Source organism: Biomphalaria glabrata, chromosome 1, assembly GCF_947242115.1.
Source record: "Biomphalaria glabrata chromosome 1, xgBioGlab47.1, whole genome shotgun sequence".
NCBI classification, from domain to species: domain Eukaryota; kingdom Metazoa; phylum Mollusca; class Gastropoda; family Planorbidae; genus Biomphalaria; species Biomphalaria glabrata.
The window spans coordinates 75062288-75086508 of NC_074711.1; the positions used below are offsets into that span (position 1 = coordinate 75062288).

The following is a 24221-nucleotide window of genomic DNA, read 5'->3' on the forward strand; positions in this document are numbered from 1 at the left end:
TTTGATCTCCTACTAAAGAACAGCTGCTGACCAGGAAAACTGTAGAGAGAGATTTGGTTAGGTGAACTGTCACAGCACCCCTATGACGAAACTCAACAGAGGATGAATATTTTGTTTAAGTATCGATAGATCTACAAGTAGAATTTCGTGAAAAAGTAATTGGAAGTCGATGATTGTCCATTATACATCGACCCCTGTATCATTGACCGATGTATCATTGACCCGTGTATCATTGACCGAAAGCTATTGAAAGTGATACATTTAAATTTCAGTTTAAAACAGTATTTTATCTACTTATAATTTATCAATACCAATGGTTTACTTGTTGTTACCTGCCCTTTGTGAGTTGTTTTAGCTGTTTCAAATCAGTTCCTTCAAATTTGTCTTCACCGTGTTGTACACTAGAATACTTTGTTCTCTTGGATGGATAGAATAAAACACTTAAGATGGATGGTGGACGTCTGCTAGGAATAAAGAAATGTATATAGGACTTCCTTTGATGAAAATATTAAAACTTTAAATTGCGAAAGTAAGCGAATTATTTTCTCCCTCCAAAAGAATACATTGCTGTAAAAAAAAAGATGAGAATCTACATGAGAGTGTCTTCTTTTAACACTGGATCTTCACCTGAATGCAGTCAATAAAGTTTGAAATGTTCTTTCAACCGCTGCATGGTCTTGAGAGTTGCAGAATGGCTTAGTCTTGTCTACTTAACTTCTGCCCTGTGGTAAAGGGAGTGGCCGTCTGTCAAGAACTAACACTTCATGTCCCATGAGCTAAAACGCCTCGAGAGCATGGGTCATCCTTATTGTTGCTGGCCTGGTCTAAATTTAGGTCCGCTAACCTGGCGCCATATTTCATGTCCTGCATACGGCCTCTGCAATAAACGTCACTCTTTGACGGCCACACTTTTAACCCGAGCGGCTAGTTCTTTCTCTTCTTGTCCCTGGCACGACATCAGCTTTAAGTTCACTCTTGTCCGTTGACTGGCTTTGATGAATTCCACAAAGTGGAATGAGATGTGTCCAGGACGCAGTTATTTATGTTGACTTCGGACTTGCACTTTATATCTATAAGACATACTCAGGATACTAGGAATACTCGTTTTAATATTATTTGAGCCTTGACGCTACTTCAATTCTAGTTGAGGAATCTGATTTCCCAACTGTCACTAACTCTTGTGTCATGGGAAGGTAAAGCCCAAGTAAAGCGTGCACTGCCGGAATTTTCTATTCCCTTTTGTTTTAAAAAGACTCTGATAGTACTAGGCTAAAAAAAAAAACTCTTGAGTTACAGAAACTTCCACATTGACTCTATAAGTCAGCTTCTCATTGGCTCTAATTAAAACATTTCCAATTTAAATCCCTTGAGCCACCAGAACTTAAAACTTTTACTTTGGTATCGTCAGACAGCTACGACCTACTGACCTACTTACAAGTAGTAGTTGCCTTGTATATAACAAGGTAGTTCCCTAAGTCGTCCAGCCATTCCAGTGATGCTACAGCCCATGGAGGGCCCTGACCTGCTTCAACTGAACTTTCCCTTCAGAGCTTATCACCTCCATGTCCAAACTTGTAAATCTCCCACTACATTATCAGTTCATCGTAGTTTTGGTATACTTATATCTTACATATCACATCCAAGGTTATTAGTATCATACTTACGAAAGGTTGCACCTCAAAAGAGTATAAATAAACTCTTCAGAAGATCCTACTTAGTTCTCGAGTCATCTAATTATGGCATTAAAAACTGCTAGTTCTCGTGAAAGTATTTTAACAGAGTGTTGCATGTTATACATTATTTTGTAAGTCAGAAATTTGAGGACTAAATTAAACTGAAGAAAAAGTGTACCACTCTTGTCTGCTTAGAACTTAGTGACATCCACTAAATTAATTATATTTAACAACTCTCTGGATATGTCAAACCTTTGATATTTGACAACCGTATGAAATGAACAACCCCATTTGAATTGTTAAATATTTTACAAACAACAAAATACTATAAGATTTTAGAACTTTGAAAGATTTGACATCTCTATGAAATCAGCAAACCTAAGAGACGGACAACCTATGAGATTTGAGAACCATTGCCTACCTGTTTACTTTCAGCTGCGCAATGCATTACACTATAAAAGTCTGGACTTAGAAAACTCGTAATATTTCTAACAGGGCCAGTTTAAAGAGTGAACGTTGCTATCAATTATCTGAACCCCTCCTTAATACCACGTAGGCGTTTCGTAGAAATAGAAATTGTTTTTAAGTTCTTTTTATCCAATCTAAAATATTGCTATTTTATTTCGGGATCCGGATCTAGACTCCGGAAATGTGGTTTAACTTTTGTTGTCTATGAATTGCCGTATTATTCACGTTTGACTTGTTTTTCAAATTCTATGATTGCTTCTTTGGAGTTCCTACTCTCGTAGCTTACATTTTGTTGAGAAAATAAAAAAAATAGTTTGGCAAAGCTTGAAAGTTAATCAAAAGTACACACTGCACAAAAAGTGGAATGATGGAATGAAAAAATAAAAGACAGAAGAGGAATCATTTATTTGAAACTAAACTTTCGCACATTTAAATCAAAGCATATCCCATTCGCCCAATCAGATGAGATCTAATTCGATTCGGTAACATTTTAAGGTAAAATTTCGCATGTAGTAAAATATGATTGAGTAGCTGAGTAGATAGAGCGACACGCTAATAACGCAAAATACCGACCAATTTTTTTCCTATTTATCTCTCAAAAGCGTCTGTTTAGTTTAGTATATTATTTAAACATGAAGTAGGAATGTATTTTGTTTATATTACTTGTTTATTTCCATACAGTCTATCTTCCTCTAGACAAGAGTGTACCTATGATGTATTAGTTCCATTTTTTGTCCTACTCAACTATATTTAGGTCTGAGTCATTCTCTGCTGGTTACGACATTGCTTTTTAAAACACGTTTAAAGTAAAAAATATATTTAAAAAGTCGATACCTACTTAATGTTTATCTAAAAATCGGATCGGGTGTGATCTGATCGATGGGTCGAATCTGATCGGATTGGATCAGATTAAATCGAATCGGATTATTTTATTTCGTAAAAAAGGAAGTCTGCTCTTCGCTTAATCAAGAATCCATTGGTTGTATTATGTATCAGATGTCGCTTCTGAAAGTACCAAGACGTATTCGAGTCCCTTATAACAGTTGCTCAGTATCGTCAGTCCAAACAATCACTCTTCAAAGTCTCTCACTGATGAAGGATGAGAGAATCAAGGTTGTTGGTGATTTTTTTTTTCTTTTTGGAACTCAATATTCTAGTCAGAAATTCGCTAGTCTATTTATAGATTGATCTACATCGTGGCCCATATCCTGATACTATGAGAACCATTCATTATCTCTTTATTAGACTATTCTCTCAGATTTACTGAATTGTTGTATCCCAGACACGTCTATATAGACTTAACATGCGAGCAAATGTTTCGGTTGTCTTCTATACAAGTGTTACTACTTTTTAATCCAACCAAACTGTACCTCAAGAAGTACTTATAAGCTACATGAAACAGTTGTAGAGAAACGTCGGAGTCCAGAAGTTATTTGACATCTGAAGAATTTTATTGAATCACTGAGACAAATACCAGTATATAATACATTTTTATAATATAAAAAAATACTATGTTTTGACTTAAAAATTGAGACACCTTGAGGCAGCGTACATGGGAGTGTGTAGGGCCTAAAATCATGTAGATATAGATAGATAGATATAAATAGGTACGAGATGAATAAAATATTGTTTGTAAAAATTAATAGTTAAGTTTTTTCTATGGTACATAAATCTATACTATAAAGTAGAAAGTAAGGCGTATGTATGTATGTCCGTAATAGAAATCGAAACATTTTGACTAATCTTGATAAAACTTGGCATAAATGTTCCTTTGGTACCAACTGGAGCCGTAACGTATGTATAGTAGCCCTAAAAAAAAAATTAAGACCATCAAAAAAAAAGTTGCCCAACTCTATGAAAGTGGTACTATTTCTTGAATCTAGGCCATGTTTACCATGTTTAGATTGAAAGGAACTAGATCTAGATCTAATTTTTAAAACTACACTATGCACAGATAGTTTTTTACTTTGACACATGAAAATACAATATATTGTCTATTGATTTCATTATTTAATAAAATTAACCTTCAAATTTGTATTTCAAAACCTTTTTCCATAAATTCGTTCCTTATATCTGAGAATTTAGACCTCCTGACGTACTTTATAATCCCATTCATTTAACATTTTAATTGTACCTTATATCTCATTCATCTCGCGCTCCTTTCATTTTTAACAGATACAGATGTATTGTCTTAACAGATAAACCCATTTTTTGCAAAACAACTTTTATTTTCGTGGCGAAAGAGATAAACTTGAAAAGAACATTAGCTAAGTTTGACATAGATCTAAATCCAACCCACTAGATTAGTAATACACAAACTAAGGCCCGCAGGCCGCGGGTAATGTCCGGCTGGTAGTAAATAAAGAAACATTTTTATAACTTTCTCGCCCTTGCATTTTATTCTTTATGCCGTCATGATTATTTCGTTAACTTCAAGTCCTGGTGGACGCCCCTGACGGCTGTATCGATGATTGATTTCCTATTGTCTGCGAGACATTCAGAGTACTACCCGATAGGCCAGGAGTCGGGTTCGTGTTCTCCCAGAAGCCCTCGGCGAGTTTCCTGGCACCACGATAGGAAATGACATCGGCTCTTTCTTTCTCTCCGAGGCGTTTAGCTGAACGGCTTCTCTTCTCTCCGAGGCGTTTAGCTGAACGGCTTCTCTTCTCTCCGCGGGGCCCGTGAAATCTGTCCAGTTTCTCTGTGGCCGAGTGATGTAGTTCCTGCAGGCTTTTCCTGGGCATCTGTGGGGAGATCATCTCCAAACTTTTCTGTAATGAATTCACTATTTCTAGATGCTTACGTTGGAGGCGTTGGAGTTCACGTCGTTTTCTGTCACGTGACTCACGGTCAGGGCGTGTTTCACTTTCAGGACGCACTGAAACAAAATGCAGAACAAAATGAATTAGCCTTAAAGAAAAACATCATTTGAAGTTTGTGGTTTCTTTTTGATGAGATTGACACTCTTTGTCTTATCAATAAAACTCCTCACGTTTTCTTTTCTTTGTTTTTCGGGGGCCGATTTTGAGTTTATGTTTCCACACAAACTCTCTTTGTAACCTTGTTTTTCTTTTTTTTTTTTTTTTTTATTAAGTGGGAAACGAAATCAAAGAACTTACTCTATCTGTCTGGGGGTGGAATCTTCTCCTACTTCCCATTCTGGGATCCAGTAGCTTATAGCATGCTCAGAGCGCTTTGGTCCAATCTCATTTGTGGACCAGTGTGTGTGTGGGGGGGGGGGCGGGAAGGAGGTATCTAGGAGTTGGTTTTCCGTGCTGCCTTTAGGCGCTCAGTAAACACAACTCTGCCCGAGTCGGGTGTCGAACCTCGAGCCCCCTTCTAGATAGCCAAGTCAAGTTCAAGCGCACTTGGCCTCTCGACCACTGTTGTTATTGTTGTTATTGCAATAACTTTGACGCCTGAAGTTGTTTGTTCATTTATACTTTAAGAGGTACAGCTTCAAACGAAACTATCTAGGTTGTCTTAGAAATGAATAAAATAAATTACTTACTATTAGATTCGGTTGATGACGTCGGATGTCCTGAAGATGAAGCAGTTTTGGATGTTCTAGTTTTTGAGTAGGTCCTGGACTCAGGGAGACTACTCAAGATGCTGCCATCTATAGTACTCAATGGGTTTGTGTTCAAGCTCTTTCTAGTTCGTCTGCTGGTTCTCTCTTCTGATTGGCTAAAGCTACGACCTGACGACGTTGTCGTGGACCTACGTGTCGTGGAGCTTCGCTCATCACCGGTCGTTGTCTCCGCCGAAGTCGCTGAGGTTCTTGTTGTCTTTGTGTGGCTGGTCTCCCTTGTCGTTTCTTCCGTCTCTCCGGAAGCGGGTGTGTGCGTTGCACCTTGGGATGTGTAGGCGGTTGTGCTGGTGGTGATACGAGAAGTTGATTCTGTTGTTGAAGACTTACCCTTTGAACTTTTCTCATCTTTGATTTCTACGACACCCGCTGTAACCTCCAGCTGCATCTCCTTTGCACGACGCCAGTCGTGTAGTCTGGTCAGCAAGAACCGCGATGACATGTGGCGCTTTTCAATGCTCTCTTTTCTAGAAACGAAAACCTCCTCCTCTTTTGCCGCATATTTTATTCTTATTGGGATTTTCCTGGACAAAAAATCCAAACTTTTTTTCAAAACGCCCTGCCTCGGTGGTGGTTCAGGGGGTTTACGCTGGGCAGGCGGAGGGAGATTATAAGTCGCTGGTACATTTTTATTTAGTAAGTTGCTCAAACGTTTGCTGGATGGCATTTCTTGAGCTTTAGATAGTATCGATTCTTTCTTTTTAGTCGTTAAGCGTGAACTTTCGGACTTGGATTTCACTGTACTTGTGCTGGTCGTGGTTGAGCTTTCTTCACTCTCCTCTTCTGTCGTGGTGTTTTTAGTTGTGTCCGACTCCGAATCTGTCTCTGTGCTTCTGTGTGTCTCTGACTCCGTCAACTCTGGTGTGTCTGACGGCGTTTTCACAAGAGCTGCTTCTCCCATTAGTTTGCAGCTTTCTTCCAGCACTGCACTCTCCGTGGTCATTGTTTCCTCTGTCGTGATGCTAAATCTCGTGGTGGAGGAATCCAGCTCTTGTACTGTAGCAGTGCTCGTCCGAGTGGTGGCTTTGAGAAGTCTCAGCGGCCTCTTCTGGTGATTGGTGAGAAAACTCTCCGAGCCTATTTGGATTGTGTTGGAAAAGCGTCCTGAAATGGAAGATCCCGTACCTGACCCACAAATAGCTCTGGACTCCCAATTTTCATTCGCCTTTCTTGGGGTTAGGCTTACGTACGCAGGCTGAGTTAGCTGATCTTTATCTTGGTTTTTCCATGGAAGCGCCTTAAATTTTTCTCCGTCAGCGGCATTTTGATTAAGCACCACGTTATTCTGAAGGACTTCCACAACGACATCTCTGCTTGGTACTGGCTTGGACATAGTGTCGCCCCCTCCTTCTTCCTGATATATTTCTCCTGCCTCTGTTTTCTCTGTCACGTCCAGGTGCTCTTGAGTTTCGGTATTTGTGGTGGTCGAGTCACTTGAGGTCTCCGACTCCTCTGAGCTCTCGCTGCTAGATATGAGCTTCTGGCTGCGACGTCTCTGTATTCTACGCGGTTCCGGGGATCTTAAGTACCTTCTTAATCTGTAATAATTTTTGACGGGGGACAAGGCAGCTCGTTCCATTTTTTGCTTCCATATTCTAGGTAACCTGTAATGGCTGGGAAACTTTCCTTTCTCCCAAACTTTCTGCCACAAGAGTTTTCTTCTGTGGTACATAGAACTGGCTAAGATTATCCACATACAACATCCGACTAGGAAGAGCATTATAAAAATGAGGATTACCTGAAATATTGAGGCATCAACTTATTAATACATCATGAATTCAATAACTTTGAACATTTTATGTAGTTACTAAAAGTGATAAAATATTATTTTTAACAACCTACCTGGTCTGTTGTTACATCCGATCCTATAAGTTTGTTTAGTTTAGGCAACTTGATCGTCTCAGTTTCACACAATAGACCTTCTCGTTCTGTAACGCACCGAAGGCAGTGTCCAGAAAAGGCATTACAGACCTGGAGAAAGCAGTGATTGCTGCAGTTCATCTGGCAGTTTTTGCCAAACGTTCCCGTCGGGCATGGAACGTTGCAATGTTCACCTTGAAACCCGTCATTGCACCCGTTAAGGCAAGTGCCGTTGACGTGGTCGCAGGGTGAATTGGCTTCACTGACCTCGCACGTAACTGGACAGTGTGCCAGGCAGCCAGGCCCATAGTTCCCACTGGGGCACATTTTGTCGCAGAATGCATTAAAATATCCTGGGTTGCAGCCGTTGACGCATCGTCCAGTGCTCGGCTCACACTCGCCAGACTTGCAGTTAGATGAACATCGACTGTTACACCTCCGGCCGAAATATCCCTTCCCACAAGTTTGGTTGCAAGTAGTTCCGATATATCCTTGCGCGCAATATCGACAATGGCCAGTCTCAGCAATACAAGCGCCTCGATAACAGTGCGGTGGACATTCCAAGTTGCACTGAGGTCCAAACTTACCGAGCTCACATTTCACGCAATAGCCACTCTCCTGATAGCAGCGGCCTTGACATTTCTCAGCACACCTCTGATCGCAGCGATCTCCAAAAAAGCCAGTTGCACAGGAGTGACAATCCACTTCTCGACACTCACTCACCGCGCAGTGGTTTGAATTGAAACATGTTTGCACACACATGTCTGAATTGTTGTTCGCTAAACAGTCGGCACACTCCGGGCTCAACGATGATACGTTGTTGCACTGGAAAACGCACCATCGATCTAGCCGAGAGCACTGCACAGTGGAACAAGAACAGGCGCTAGATCTAGATCTACCTGACACATGCACCTGGCACATTGTTTCCTCAGAGCTTGAATTGTGGCAGGTGTTAAAACAGCTTTTCATACCAACGCATGAATCCGAAAGGTTACCATGATAGGTTTCGTTTAGTTCCGAGGAGAGATTCTGTGAGTGAACGAAAAGGACATGCACTATAAAATAGAAGATAGCTTCAACTAAAATGGACATTGTATATTAAAAAATAATGAAGGGGTTTCAATTGAATCTTTTTAGTGCGCATTTCGATTAAAAAAAAAGTGCGTAGATTTTTATCACTATTTGATTGCAAAATATCTAGTCGGGTTTTTATAGTTTTTTATCAGACTATAAACCCCAAATATTTCTTTTTAGACCGATTTCTATAGCTAATTAATACTAGGATATGCAGAGACGCAAATCAAAATGTGTTTTTAGACAAATTGTTGAGCGCGTATTTCTCTCTCTCTCTCTCTCTCCTCTCTCTCTCTCTCTCTCTCTTCCTCTATCAAAACTTAAGCTATATTGTTTTTCCAATAGCGTTATATTTGTTATCAATGTCATTTTATTAAGTGTCGAAATTTCCTAAAACGTAGATCTTACACTATGAAAAAAAAATATTTTTTTTTGAATTTTCAGTTTAGCTCATCGCTTATTAGTATCTATGTTTATATAATAAGGTTTGTCTTCGAGTCCGAAGATTAATGAGGGATGCAGTATTTCCAAGGGCAACGCAGTCCCAGCTCTAACCTACATATATATTTCCACATCTAGCGCATGTATAGCCATTTTCCGTAGGTGGTCGATTTAGGTTTTCTTTTCCCTGTCTACAACAGCCACAAACTGCCACAAACACATTAGCATTACTAAACTAAACATAGCTGTTCAGTCAGAGGTTGTTTTTTTTTCGTGAATTTTCAATTGGATCTTGTCACCAGATGACTGCTAGGGTGTTTTAGATCGTCTTTGGAAAAAAAATGTCCTTATGTGCGTAATCTTGTCCACTCTTTCTATGACATAGTCAGGTGATCTTGTGTACAAGTGACAGAGAGTCCACTGTTTCTATGACATAGTCAAGTGGTCTGCACATTTACACGCTGTTGGCATAGATGTCAGAAATAAAATTGTCAAGAGCTAGAAACAATATTTAAAGTATTTTCACATAATTTACATTAATTGTTGAAAAGCCTTGATTTGTTTTATTTGTTGGCTGTTTGGCTTTTGCAATTGATAAGTCGAAATTTCATAAAACTTTTGCTCATGGCAGCTCCCCTCCAATGGCCTCTCTGAACAACTCTTGCTCATGGAAGCTCCCCTCCAATGGCCTCTCTGAACAACTCTTGCTCATGGAAGCTCCCCTCCAATGGCCTCTCTGAACAACTCTTGCTCATGGAAGCTCCCCTCCAATGGCCTCTCTGAACAACTCTTGCTCATGGAAGCTCCCCTCCAATGGCCTCTCTGAACAACTCTTCTGTCTGGCTACGAATTTAAAACCACCTTTGTAACAACAACCCAAGGGTTCTTTGTATGTATTGGACAGTGGAATAAAATAGATAAATAAATAAAACTAGATAGAAAACAGTTGGCCCCCTTGTCTAAACATTTTTTTTTAAATTATTCTTATCATTTACTTTGTAAACATGTTTATTCAAAGTCAAAATATAAATTGCAAGTAAACTTAATTGAATAGCAGAACTCTTCTGTCTAGTATTTATTTTTCTTTAGCATTGTAAACATTCTCTCTCTGTTGTTCACAGATGTTCTATGAAATTTGGCTCATGGACTTACGATGGGGATCAAGTTGATCTGGTCCATCTGTGTGCAAAGACCAATGTCCCCAATATTACCATAAAAAACGGCATTGACTTGAGAGACTTTTACGCTAGCGTAGAGTGGGACATCCTGGAAGTGGAGGCGGTCAAGAATGTCCGAAACTATCCCTGCTGCACGGAGAAGTATCCGGACATCACATTTAGCGTCCTAATGAGACGTAAGACTCTGTTCCACACCGTCAATCTCATCATTCCCTGCGTGGCAATTTCCTGCCTGACTGTCTTAGTGTTTTACCTGCCCTCAGACTCGGGCGAGAAGATTACGCTTTGCATCTCCATCCTACTGTCTCTGACTGTGTTCTTCTTGCTGCTTGCAGAGATCATTCCCCCAACATCCATCGTGGTCCCTCTTATTGGGAAGTACCTCCTGTTTACCATGATTCTCGTCACCTTGTCCATCATCGTCACGGTCATTGTGCTCAATGTCCACTTCCGGTCGCCGGCCACGCACTGCATGTCGCCGTGGGTGCGCCGCGTCTTTCTGAACATCCTGCCCAGACTTTTAGTCATGAGGCGCCCCCATCAGGAGCCGGACGACTTCGCCGATTCCAAAAAAGCCGTTCTGCGGACTTGCAACGGATTAAACTTTCGCAGGGGAGAGCAAAGTTTAAGGCCGCAGGTCGGCTACGGCTTTGATGACAAGTCTCCCAGGTTGAGGGCGGGCCATCACACGGAGGAGATGATGTCCGTGGACTTCAACGAAGAAGTTACCGGCACTATACGAAGGTCAAGGTACTCCAAGGAAATCATGGACGCCATTGACTCAGTGACCTACATAGCTGAGCATTTAAAAAATGAGGACAGGGATTCTTCGGTAAGTTGTATTCCGAAACGAAATCTCTTTCCATGTCTACTTGTGTAGTATTCTTACTTTATTATACGCTTACCAATTGTATCGATCAGCTTATTATTTGAATACAATACTTTAGACATAAAAACAAAACATACAAAATGATTTTCAAATCGAATGAAAGACAAATAGATACTTAATGAATTGTTTAAATAGGATAAAGATGTTTGTAAAATCTATAGTCCAAATTTTAATCGACTTTAGATTCAATTTTTTCAGAGTTGCAAATGCTGTCTTTATTTCTTTGGTTATAAACTAGGTCATCTGATAAAATATCAGAAATAAAGTAGACAAAAAATATTAGGTAACATCGGGTTAAAGTCAACATCTTTGAAAGGCAACATATGTCCGATGTCGTCTGCTTTTTGTACAACTATATCCTATACTCTCTCGCTCTCTCACTCTCTCTCTCTACACCTTCTTTCCCTCTGTCTCTTTCCCTCTATCTCTCCTTCTGCCTCTCTCTGTCTCTTTCTTTACCACTCTCTCTCTCTCTCTCTGTTGTTTTAACACCATATCTCTCTGTCTCTTTACCTTTCTCAAACCCTGTATCATTACCTTTCTATCTCTTTTACTCTTTCTATCTCTTTCTCTTTACCTCTTTTTATCTCTTTCACTTTACCTCTATGTCTTGTTACCTCTCCCTGTCTCTTTATTTCTCTCTCACTCTGTACAGCTTCCTCTCTTTTTCTCTCTTCTCTCCCTCTCTCTACCTCTATTCCTCTTTCTATCTCTACCTCTTTACTTCTTTCTGTCTGTCTTTTTACGTCTCTCTCTCTCTCTCTCTCTCTGTCTCCTCTCTCTCCCTATCGTCTACCTTCTTTTTCTTATAATAATTAATCTTAAACTTCCTACCATCTTCACATTTACTTATGAGGATAAGTGAATTGAACGACTTTCTAATAAGTTTCTAGACAGTTCAATGAAAACAAAAAGATAAAACTGATTTAATTCCATCAAGAACATTATTGAAACAAATTACGTTTTAACACATTTACAATAAATAATTCAAAATATTACACCTCATAAATCATCGTGTACAGTATTACCTATTTTGAAAATAAAATGTATAATCAATCTCTGCAACTAAATACTTTCCAACAAAGAAGAGTTTGTCAACATAAACCCAACCTAAAAGCTAAAGAAGTCCTAAGGTTTTCATCTCAGTCAGTGCTCCTACCTCAAGTCCACAAGTGCCACTCCCAATGTGTATGTAGCTACCAGATTACGACACCAATATTATTGACGTAAACACCATTACAGGAACATGTTCTGTTTATTTTTTCTCTCTCTCTCAGCTTCCTCGGATCTGGAGGAGGAAATACCCGGTATAGTAGATTTTACATCTCGTTTGACTTCGTTTTTGACTTCCTCTTTAACCTTTTGACACGTTTTTGTCTCTTTCACATTAACCCTTTCACACAGTTTTCACTCAAATCGTTGTTTTTTTTTTTTGTTTTTTGTTTTTTTGTTTGTTTTTTAGGTGGGCGTTTTCTTCTCTTTGATGTGTTTGTGTTTTGTTTTTGTTTTTGTTGTTTTTTTTATCGCTTTTTATGGCATTCTGTTCAATCTGAGAGTTTGTGTAGATTTACAGACCTGTCTCTACTGCACGTGCATCGTGTTATAGCTGTGGGAGCCATTAAGTCTCGCGCTGAGGATTAAGACCATTACGATACGAACATTTGTAAGATGGAGCCTGTTGGCGTATTTGTGAAACTTTTAGCTAGAGAGAAGTAGATGAGCACTGTGGTCGGTACAGGCGGGGGGGGGGGGAAACATGAGTACTTATTATTCAAACTTAATACGTTCTAAAGGGGTTTAGATCTACTCTAGAAACATTATATGCCTGCATGGTGTGTGCATGGCAAGAATTTAGGAATTATTTTTTTTCTGAAGAGGAAACAAGGAAAGAGTGTCTTGACAGCATGAGAACTAGATTTGTGTGTGTCTTGACAGCATGAGAACTAGATGTGTGTGTCTTGACAGCATTGGAACTTAAATTGTGTGTCATGACTTAACTGAACTAACATTGTGTTCGACCCTAACTGCTTTTAACACATTGTAATGAAGTCTTGTGTGTGTCTATACTGTGTGTCTCGGCTGTATTCATTGCAATATCAGATAAGACTCAATGTGTCCTTAATGTCTTAGAATTAGATAGAGAGGAAAGCATACAAACTAACTGCGCATGTGCATTGAGTGTCTAGCAAGTACAGGCAGCAAATTTCGAGGATTTTCAATACTTTGGTTGTATTCTCTGTTATGTGTATGTGTGTGTGTGTGTCTTGCCTGTCTTTAGTGAATCACGGTTGGATTCTGAGGTGTCTCAAGCTATCAAAGTCAATAAATAATTTACAAAATTAATGTGTATAATGAGACCTGAAATATCCTGAAATATAAATCTCAAAGTATGAACATGATTCAAGATGAAGAATATTTACTGCTAGATTTATTTATATGTTTTTTTTTTGCTTCCATTCTATATGTACCATTTGTCAACAAAAAAAAAAGGAGGACAGTTTTTTTGTCTATTTATAATAATTGTATGTGGGTAGGTGTACCATGTGTATGAATGTGTATATGTATGTTTATGCGTGTTTATATGTAGGTATGTGTGTGCGAAACTAACAGACCACCTCTTTTTATTGATTCATAGCATTTAGAAGATATTTTAAAATCATTTAGAAAAATTATGATGAAAATCTTAATACTGCATGAGTTCTTTCAGATTGCAATACTTTACAATCCTCCCCCCCCCCTCCTGTAACGTGACTGAATGAGTCAATGAGAAAGTGTTCTGTACAAACTACACATTAGTTAATAGTAACAACAAACACATAGGACTTTCAGTGCGTATTGGGTTTCGATTAGCCAAAATTCTTGTTACTGAGATCGCTTATTTCTTCGTTACTACTTGATCTGCAAAGAAATTCTATACACTCAGATTCTGTTGGGTTACTTACTGTTCATGTTTTTAAGTTTATAGGGGGGGGGGTGTCTGGGAGGCAAGACGAAGAAACTAAAGTTGTTAGAAGGAAAGAAAAATGAGGAGGTGGGAATATTAAAGAGGAAAATGTTGGAGGGGAAGGAGTAGGTAAGGGAAGGCCCAAAAAGTGTTTTGAGGAGAGAAGGAGTCGAGAGTGAAAACTTATGTCAGTACAAAAAAATAGGTCTGTATTAGTGTCCGGCACATTAACTTTCTAAAATGGCGTTAATAATCACGTGACTGTATTAAATGGCTTAATATTATCTCCGAAAGTCTCATCTCCGGATCACTTCCGGTGGACGCACGACTGCCGAACGTATCATTTAGATTCCGGTCTATTTGGCTATCACGGATGTGCGTGCTTGTTAGGGCACCTATTAGTGCGGGAGTAGTCTTCTAATGATTGCTGAAACCTGAATGGAAAGTACTATTAGATGACTAAATAACTGCATAAAGACTCACTCACATACGTACACACATACAGATTGACATTCATGTCTATCATCAGGTTAAATCTGTGCTGAAATTAAAATAGACTTTGGACATTCATTGGCTTCCTTCAGTCGTGAAACGACCATGGTTCACCTCAAACACTTTTCCATGTAGGAAATTATAGGAAAGAGAAACAGATGACAAAAAAAATCAAGACTTTCTATGTACAGCGTTAGAAAACTGACCACTGTGGGTTTTGGTTTTTTTTCATCCAAATTTATTGGCATAAAATGGGGGTAAAGCCACGAATAGCTAGATTTGTTTTGGTAGTCTATCCTGAGTATAGAGTATGGAAGTTTTGATACAGTAGATATTTTTAAAACCCAATATTTTTTTTACATATTTTTTTAGTACAGATAGCCGTGGTCAACGATTGGTATCAAATGTATACAATATAATGTTCCCTATATCCATGTCTTCAATGGCATGGCCGTGATCACTCGACTCTTATTACACTACGGTTCTTTAGAAAATATAAACATTACTCAAAAGTTTTAATTTTAGAGATTTGTGTTTGGAGCATTAGCTGTATAGAAATGTATGCTTGAAATTCTATCGACACGATCAGTTTAAAATATAAAAGCCATTGATATAGCCCGTGAAAAATAAAAGCCATTGATATAGCCCTTGTAAAATAAAAGCCATTGATATAACCCGTGTAAAATAAAAGCCATTGATATAGCCCGTGTAAAATAAAAGCCATTGATATAGCCCGTGTAAAACAAAAAGCCATTGATATAGCCCGTGTAAAATAAAAGCCATTGATATAGCCCGTGTAAAATAAAAGCCATTGATATAGCCCGTGTAAAATAAAAGCCATTGATATAGCCCGTGTAAAACAAAAAGCCATTGATATAGCCCATGTAAAACAAAAAGCCATTGATATAGCCCGTGTAAAATAAAAAGCCATTGATATAGCCCGTGTAAAACAAAAAGCCATTGATATAGCCCGTGTAAAAAAACAAAAAGCCATTGATATAGCCCGTGTAAAACAAAAAGCCATTGATATAGCCCGTGTAAAACAAAAAGCCATTGATATAGCCCGTGTAAAACAAAAAGCCATTGATATAGCCCGTGTAAAACAAAAAGCCATTGATATAGCCCATGTAAAACAAAAAGCCATTGATATAGCCCGTGTAAAATAAAAAGCCATTGATATAGCCCGTGTAAAACAAAAAGCCATTGATATAGCCCGTGTAAAAAAATAAAAAGCTATTGATATAGCCCGTGTAAAACAAAAAGCCATTGATATAGCCCGTGTAAAACAAAAAGCCATTGATATAGCCCGTGTAAAACAAAAAGCCATTGATATAGCCCGTGTAAAACAAAAAGCCATTGATATAGCCCGTGTAAAAAAATAAAAAGCCATTGATATAGCCCGTGTAAAAAAATAAAAAGCCATTGATATAGCCCGTGTAAAAAAATAAAAAGCCATTGATATAGCCCGTGTAAAACAAAAAGCCATTGATATAGCCCGTGTAAAACAAAACGCCATTGATATAGCCCGTGTAAAACAAAACGCCATTGGTATAGCCCGTGTAAAACAAAAAGCCATTGATATAGCCCGTGTAAAATAAAAAGCCATTGATATAGCCCGTGTAAAATAAAAAGCCATTGATATAGCCCGTGTAAAACAAAAAGCCATTGATATAGCCCATGTAAAATAAAAAGCCATTGATATAGCCCGTGTAAAATAAAAAGCCATTGATATAGCCCGTGTAAAATAAAAAGCCATTGATATAGCCCGTGTAAAACAAAAAGCCATTGATATAGCCCGTGTAAAATAAAAAGCCATTGATATAGCCCGTGTAAAATAAAAAGCCATTGATATAGCCCGTGTAAAATAAAAAGCCATTGATATAGCCCGTGTAAAACAAAAAGCCATTGATATAGCCCGTGTAAAATAAAAAGCCATTGATATAGCCCATGTAAAATAAAAAGCCATTGATATAGCCCGTGTAAAACAAAAAGCCATTGATATAGCCCATGTAAAATAAAAAGCCATTGATATAGCCCGTGTAAAATAAAAAGCCATTGATATAGCCCGTGTAAAATAAAAAGCCATTGATATAGCCCGTGTAAAACAAAAAGCCATTGATATAGCCCGTGTAAAATAAAAAGCCATTGATATAGCCCGTGTAAAATAAAAAGCCATTGATATAGCCCGTGTAAAATAAAAAGCCATTGATATAGCCCGTGTAAAATAAAAAGCCATTGATATAGCCCGTGTAAAACAAAAAGCCATTGATATAGCCCGTGTAAAACAAAAAGCCATTGATATAGCCCGTGTAAAATAAAAAGCCATTGATATAGCCCGTGTAAAACAAAAAGCCATTGATATAGCCCGTGTAAAATAAAAAGCCATTGATATAGCCCGTGTAAAATAAAAAGCCATTGATATAGCCCGTGTAAAATAAAAAGCCATTGATATAGCCCGTGTAAAACAAAAAGCCATTGATATAGCCCGTGTAAAACAAAAAGCCATTGATATAGCCCGTGTAAAATAAAAAGCCATTGATATAGCCCGTGTAAAACAAAAAGCCATTGATATAGCCCGTGTACATAATCATCGATACAGTTAGTCTAAGACAACAAAGGGAGTAGCACATTCCAACACTTTGTCCTGACTCCTGCATGTTGGTCCACATCTTGTTTTTATTGTACGCACACACACACGCACTCATCGATCTGGTGGTGCAGTTATGAATATATAAATACTAATCATTTCCACCCCTTGACCAGAAGACAGAGATCGCCCCTTGGATAATTCAACAAGAAACGAACCTCGGAATAGCACGAGGAGAAGGACAACAAAGGGCGACTATTTGAAACAGACGCGGCGTCTGTCCTGGAGATATTTCCTCATTGTATACATGAAACTTATGTTTATCTACACACACACACACTCACACACACATACAATTAGTTTTAAGATTTATTTTAACTAAAAAAAAATAAGACCAAATACGTTATATGTTCATACAAAATTGATGTTGTAGAACAGAGTTCCTCAAACTTTTTCCTTAAGGGAACACTCCGACGTCCTAAGTAATTAGCGAAACACTTCGTGAGTATTTAAAGGAACATTTGCTTATTTTTCTAGAGAGATTAACTCACGTGGTGGCCTACTTGTTAATTATTCCAGTAGTTCTTGGAACATCTATTCAGGCCTCAAGGAACACTGGGGTTCCGCGAAACACAGTTTTGGAAACCCTGTTATAGAAAATTCGAGATACCTTTTTCAAAACATGTTAGACTAATATTGCTTGAGTTCTTCCTATAGACTTATCATTAATGGTTTTAGAGAGTAGTATTTTATTAGAATTTTTAAAAATCATAATGGGTGGGGGGGGGGGGGGTTCCCTCCTAAGAGAATATGACTTTAACTCTCTCACGCCCCTCCCCTTTCCACAAGAGAGCTGTATGACGTGTTATACATATAAGAAGAGGATAATGTCATTGAATGACCTTGTGTAACGTGTAAATATGCTCAGATGTGTTAGACGCAGACCTATTATGTGTGTGTGTGTGTAAGAGAGGAAGGTGTATAACGTATAAATACCGTATGTGTGTAGCATGAAAGACGCACATAAATAGTCGTGTGACGTGTAAGACGTATTCACCGGATATGTGTGACATGTATGACATTTGACGTATATATGTGAATTTATATGATGTATATGGTTATATGACATATTCGTTGTATGTCTGTGATGTATATGATATATTTGTTGTATGTCTGTGATGTATATGATATATTCGTTGTATGTCTGTGATGTATATAACATATTAGTTGTATGGCTGTGATGTATATGACATATTTGATGTATGTTATGTATATATTTGTTCTATATCTGTGATGTATATGACATATTTGTTGTATATATATGATGTATATGACATGAGTGATGTATAGGACATGAGTGATGTATAGGACATGAGTGATGTATATGACATGAGTGATGTATAGGACATGAGTGATGTATAGGACATGAGTGATGTATAGGACATGAGTGATGTATATGACATGAGTGATGTATAGGACATGAGTGATGTATAGGACATGAGTGATGTATAGGACATGAGTGATGTATAGGACATGAGTGATGTATAGGACATGAGTGATGTATAGGACATGAGTGATGTATAGGACATGAGTGATGTATAGGACATGAGTGATGTATAGGACATGAGTGATGTATAGGACATGAGTGATGTATAGGACATGAGTGATGTAAAGGACATGAGTGATGTATAGGACATGAGTGATGTATATGACATGAGTGATGTATAGGACATGAGTGATGTATAGGACATGAGTGATGTATAGGACATGAGTGATGTATAGGACATGAGTGATGTATAGGACATGAGTGATGTATAGGACATGAGTGATGTATAGGACATGAGTGATGTAAAGGACATGAGTGATGTATAGGACATGAGTGATGTATATGACATGAGTGATGTATAGGACATGAGTGATGTATAGGACATGAGTGATGTATAGGACATGAGTGATGTATAGGACATGAGTGATGTATATGACATGAGTGATGTATAGGACATGAGTGATGTATAGGACATGAGTGATGTATAGGACATGAGTGATGTATAGGACATGAGTGATGTATAGGACATGAGTGATGTATATGAGTATTGAGATGTACAAAAAAATTCAGTTCAAGTGAACTTCCTACATTTTTCTGTCGACTAGATCCAGAATGCAGCGCGACTACTTTTTCACGTTTTCAAATCCAGTCACGCTGACAGCCAGTGATATTCTTGCAGTCAACACGGAGCATGAATGCCATGGCGTCTCGACGCGTTGCAATAGTTTACAGATGACAATGCTGAATGTCACCAATTACAATTTGGCACTGAAAGGGAGATACTTGTTTGCTCTGCGCCCTACTTCGACGTTGAAGTGCTGGGTAAAGATAGGGCGCCCACCATTCAATTCTGTGGAATAGAAACCCACCAAAAACTCTATCGCAAACACACTCGCGCTGACACAATAATCATATTCTATGTATTAGCCGTAGTTATATCTTCAGCTCACCCCCCCCCAAAACACACACACGCCACAACATCTCCCTCACACCCTCCCCCTTACATTTACAATTCCTATCCCCAATCCTCCCCAACCCCGCCGCATCCGCAACCACTGGACCATCGATTTCTTCCCCCGCCTCCGAAGATATGTTTTAACTGAGTCTCACCAGATGTTTGATTCCCACCGGAGGAATCTTTTAGTCAATCCCATGGATTGACATTGGACAGCGGCGGCGCATGAGCCGAAAAAGTGGGAGGTAATAAAAGAAGGGAAGGGGGGCACCAAAACTCAAAACACATATATCGATAATGAGCGTATCTTATAATTACGAAGGAACATTGTCTATCAACTCGCCCCTTCCCCCCAGCCCCGGTTCTACACACCGGAGAGAGCTCAAATTAATGAGTTTAAGCTGCTTCAAAGTCTGTGCCCGAAAAAAAAATGCTTTTTGGTTGACCTGGTATTCAGACTACGTAATATTATTTCTTCTCTCTGTCTGTCTGTCTGTCTGTCTCTGCATTATCTCATCTCCAGTTATTCGAGACCGATGCAAAAAAAATGAAGTTAATCATATCAGAGCAAGATCATTGAACTCTTATCTGCTATAGTCTAGACAAAAGATCTAACACACACTAAGTTAAAGATTCTCACGAACAGCGAGATTGTAGAGCAGAAGAGTTGTTGGGACACTCACGAAATTCCTGATAAAATTATTTTCACTTCAGCTGTTTGGAACTATGATTTTTTTTTATCCAACAACTGCCGAATTACTTTTAAATGATCATTTTTAGACCAACATCAGAAAACAAACTTTGTTTTATTTTGTTGTTGTTTTTTAAACCATGATTCTTTCAAAACAAACAAAGACCTAACTATATGACCTGTAATGACCTGTATTAGCTTTTGTACTTTTTAACTTTTCCTCTACTCGGCAACGTTTTAGTAAGTCTAAGTTTATTTAACTAAAGTTAGGTTTAAAAAACAATTATTTTTAGAAAGAATTTTATAAACAAATATCTCAATGTTGGGTTTAAATCAAGGTGGGTGTCAATGAGTTACTGACATGACGCTAATGGATAAAACATTTCATGTACATCTGTCTAATAGATAGACAATGCGGGCCGCTTCAAGTTTAAAAATTTAAAAGGATGGTACGTGGTGTGTGTGTGAGACTATGTAAGTGTTTGTGCTAATGACTTTAGGTGTATGTGTGTAATTGACTTTGTGTATGTGTAACACTGTATGTGTGAGTGTATTTCTGGTTATTTGTGTGTGTGTGTGTGTGACGATACATGTGTGAGTGCATCCCTTATAATGTATGTGTATGTATGTGCTATAACTGTGTGGTTGTGTTTTGGCTATGCATGTGTGAGCGTGTCTGTGACTGTGTTTTTCTGACGATGTATATTTGTGTGTGTGTAACTGTGGCTATGTTATGCGGCAGTGTGTATGAGAGGCTAGAACTGGGTGAGGAGGTACACAGAGTTGAGGTAAAGAGAAAAAAAAAGATGGTGAGAGAGCAGTGGGGGGGGGGGGCTATCCCTCCACTAACAAGTCGTGACGTCACTATAACTGATAAGAGCGACTATGAAAAGTATTAAATGAAGGGCCGACAATTTACAATAAGCACGTGCATTACCGGAAGTGGCGTATTGGTTAGTGGTACTTTATGAGGTGGGGTGGGTGGGGGCGACTATATTTTCACCGCACGCTCCCATACACGCTCAGACATACACGACCTTTTTTTTTGTCCGTCCATCGTTTACAGAAACTGACCACTCACCATTTCAATGACTAGAGCTGTAAAACTGACCACTTGTACGATATCTTTTTTTTTTTTTGTATGCCATCTTTGGAAGAAAAATCTCAAGGCCAACTGGCATGCCAGGATGTCAACTAATGAGGCAGATAAAAGTCTGCTATGTGATTACGAGGCTAAAAATACAAATGAGGGCAGGGCACGTGACCTCTCTATCTCAAGAGACGAGTTCGGACAATCAATAAATAGGAAACAAAAATGTAAAAAAAGCCTCGGCCACCTTCCAGCCGGCACTGTTAAAACACATCAAATTTAGTTGGTTTTCGCGAATTGTGTAATCATTAGAGAAGTAAAGCAGTGGTTGTCTGCCTTGGGGAATGTTTTTGATGTTAAAAACAGTAGTCATAATTTTCTTCCCTTGTTATGTAGAACAATGTTTGTGTCAGTGTTCCTTGCATCAAGTCAGCGGAAACTACTTTATGATGGTAGTCAAAGACAACTTTGTCAAGACAGGAAAAATCCAAAGAAGAAACGTTTTATTACCAATGTTTTGACCATAGCTGTCTTGACCAACGATGGCGTTGAGCTATCTGAAACCCCCAATGGTCAGTCCCAATGGTCAGTCCCAGTTTGGATTGTGTAACTTTTAATTTTGTTGGCCGTACGATTGTGATATATATATATATATATATATTGGTTCTTATATATCATTATGAATATTGATAGTTGCATCGACATCTGTAGAATAGCCCAATAAGTTTTTGTTATCATGGTAAGACTTTGATTGTATGTTTTATACATTCTCCATTTCCCTTTATACATTTAAAATAACGTCTCCAGAGATAAGATAAATGCTTTACATTTCAATAGAGACAGGTTTAGGACTAATGAATTCATTTAGAGTGAAGCGTATTAACGAACATTGCGTTAGCCGGGCATCGCTTATGGTATGAGACGAGAGGTCATAATGAACTCATTCTTAAAATCCTAATATTTTCGGGGCTTGGGTAAGAAAAAAAATCTTGGTTCGTAACAAAATAATTCAATCTTGATTCTTAGGAAAAGGAATTAAAATATCCCACGAATCGTTCCCATTTCATTTCTGTAAATCGACAGTCGCCGAAAATTTCAAGGGATTTCATTTTTAAGACTTAAACTAGCATCGAGTCCGCACGTGTCGGGTTCATTCATTCCCTATGTTAATGTCATTCCTTTGTTAGCTAATAAATTGTCGCGTCTGTCCACAAAGTAATTAAAACGTTTTTGATGTTAGAGACATTAATCAGTGGACGTTGTCTTTTCTTCTGTTGACATATCTCCATAACGACCAACAAGGGACGTCACTTGAATGCTTGGATAAACTGGGCTGCTCTGTGATCTCCCTTTATACGTTTTCATGAATTTATTCATATTGATGTACATTTTGTGAAGGTTGTTGTTTTTTTTGGACATCAGCATCAGTTACTGTAACAACATGTACATGTTTTTGTTTCATTCGACTTAGTTTTGAAGAGAAGTGAATACAGCATCTATGGCTAAACCTAACTAGCTTTTTTTTATGTTTGGAAAGTGATTATAAACTGTATATTCTAAAAGGGTACATTAGTAATTGCCGTAAACTTGTGTTTCCCAAACTTTCTATTAAACGGAACGGGTTAGTTCATGTGTTGACCTACTAATTCCAGTAGAACGAAGGTCACTTGAGGGAGACGGAATTTAGTGAGCTCCCCCCCACACACACGTAAACTAAATGTTATGATGTTGAAGGTTTCCAGCAGTCTCGTTTGTTTTTACAGCCACAAGATTTTTTAAATGTATCGGGGAGATTGTGACAGCATGAGCTGTGACAGTTGGTAAACTTCAGTCCTTCATAGGGGCACACGTGAAGTTTTCAATTGGTGTCTTGTTTCTGTTCAGACGTGGTCGGATCAGTCCAGCAATTTGTTCACGTCAGACGTGGTTGGATCAGTCCAGTAATTTGTTCACGTCAGACGTGGTTGGATCAGTCCAGCAATTTGTTCACGTCAGACGTGGTTGGGTCAGTCCAGCAATGTGTTCACGTCAGACGTGGTTGGATCAGTCCAGCAATTTGTTCACGTCGCTGTGAACAAGTCAAGCTTTCTTTTTAACTTTCGAATGAAAATGAGAACAAATAGTAAGAGTAGCAGCAGTCGTCTTCACTTTCGGCATCCACACGTGATACGTTCTGATTGGTCCATTTTGTGTTTAGATTCGAGCACTGACAGGGTTTAGATTTTTTTGTCTATCATGTTGTTTCTTTTTGTAGGTTTGTTTTACTTGATCTTATTTTTATTTTAATGAATTTTAAGGGGGGGGGGGGATGATTTAGTCACTACAAAACATTTGTTTTCTTCAAACATCAGCTGAAGCAGTGCGGGGGTGGATCTAGGTTAGGGATTTTCAACCTGTGGGTTGCGAATACAGCATCTATGGCGGATGGCTAAAATTAAATGGCTATTTTGATGTTTGAAAAGTGATCATAAAACATGTATTCTATTGACAATATGTCAGGGGGGAGTTTAAAACCATCGAAAAATTGATTTTTTAGTCAATCCTAACATGTAGATCTCGAAACATTATAAAATTTGTCTCTCTTGAATGTACTAGTTCTATTGCTATTCGAAGATATATGTTGCAGACCAGTGTATCATAATTGATTTCAAACATTTGAATTGTCGCAGCACAAACATTTTTAAATAAATGCTTTTTAAAGTTTAAGTTAGTGTAAATTAATGCATAATGTATCGTTACGCTTG

General features: G+C 38.4%; 2 protein-coding genes across 5 annotated transcripts in view; one reads left to right on the top strand and one right to left on the bottom strand.

The window, feature by feature from the left end:
- Positions 1-24221, top strand: part of LOC106053688 (acetylcholine receptor subunit alpha-like 1) — a 96223-nt gene that overhangs the window by 63105 nt on the left and 8897 nt on the right. For 2 of the 4 annotated variants that reach the window (XM_056014305.1, XM_056014298.1), the window contains exons 5-6: positions 10227-11115; positions 12450-12479. In XM_056014305.1, coding sequence (XP_055870280.1) covers positions 10227-11115; positions 12450-12479 — 919 coding nt within the window. The remainder of the gene's footprint in view (positions 1-10226; positions 11116-12449; positions 12480-24221) is intronic. The other 2 variants (XM_056014320.1, XM_056014310.1) reach the window with 1 other exon arrangement.
- LOC129923414 (serine-rich adhesin for platelets-like) lies at positions 3559-8712 on the bottom strand. The gene is made up of 3 exons (XM_056014291.1): positions 7573-8712; positions 5653-7468; positions 3559-5019 (listed from the first exon to the last, which is right to left on the bottom strand). Exons 1-3 carry the CDS (start codon positions 8680-8682, stop codon positions 4574-4576), a joined length of 3372 nt encoding a protein of 1123 aa, XP_055870266.1. The 5' UTR covers positions 8683-8712; the 3' UTR covers positions 3559-4573.

What these genes read in the sequence shown, in the direction of transcription:
- LOC129923414 (XM_056014291.1), bottom strand. Translation starts at nt 8,682, where the DNA reads ATGTCCATTTTAGTTGAAGCTATCTTCTATTTTATAGTGCATGTCCTT. An exon ending in CGGATGTAACAACAGACCAG is followed by an intron (nt 7,469 to 7,572) that starts GTAGGTTGTTAA and finishes TCAATATTTCAG; the next exon opens with GTAATCCTCATTTTTATAAT. An exon ending in GTCATCAACCGAATCTAATA is followed by an intron (nt 5,020 to 5,652) that starts GTAAGTAATTTA and finishes ATTTTGTTTCAG; the next exon opens with TGCGTCCTGAAAGTGAAACA.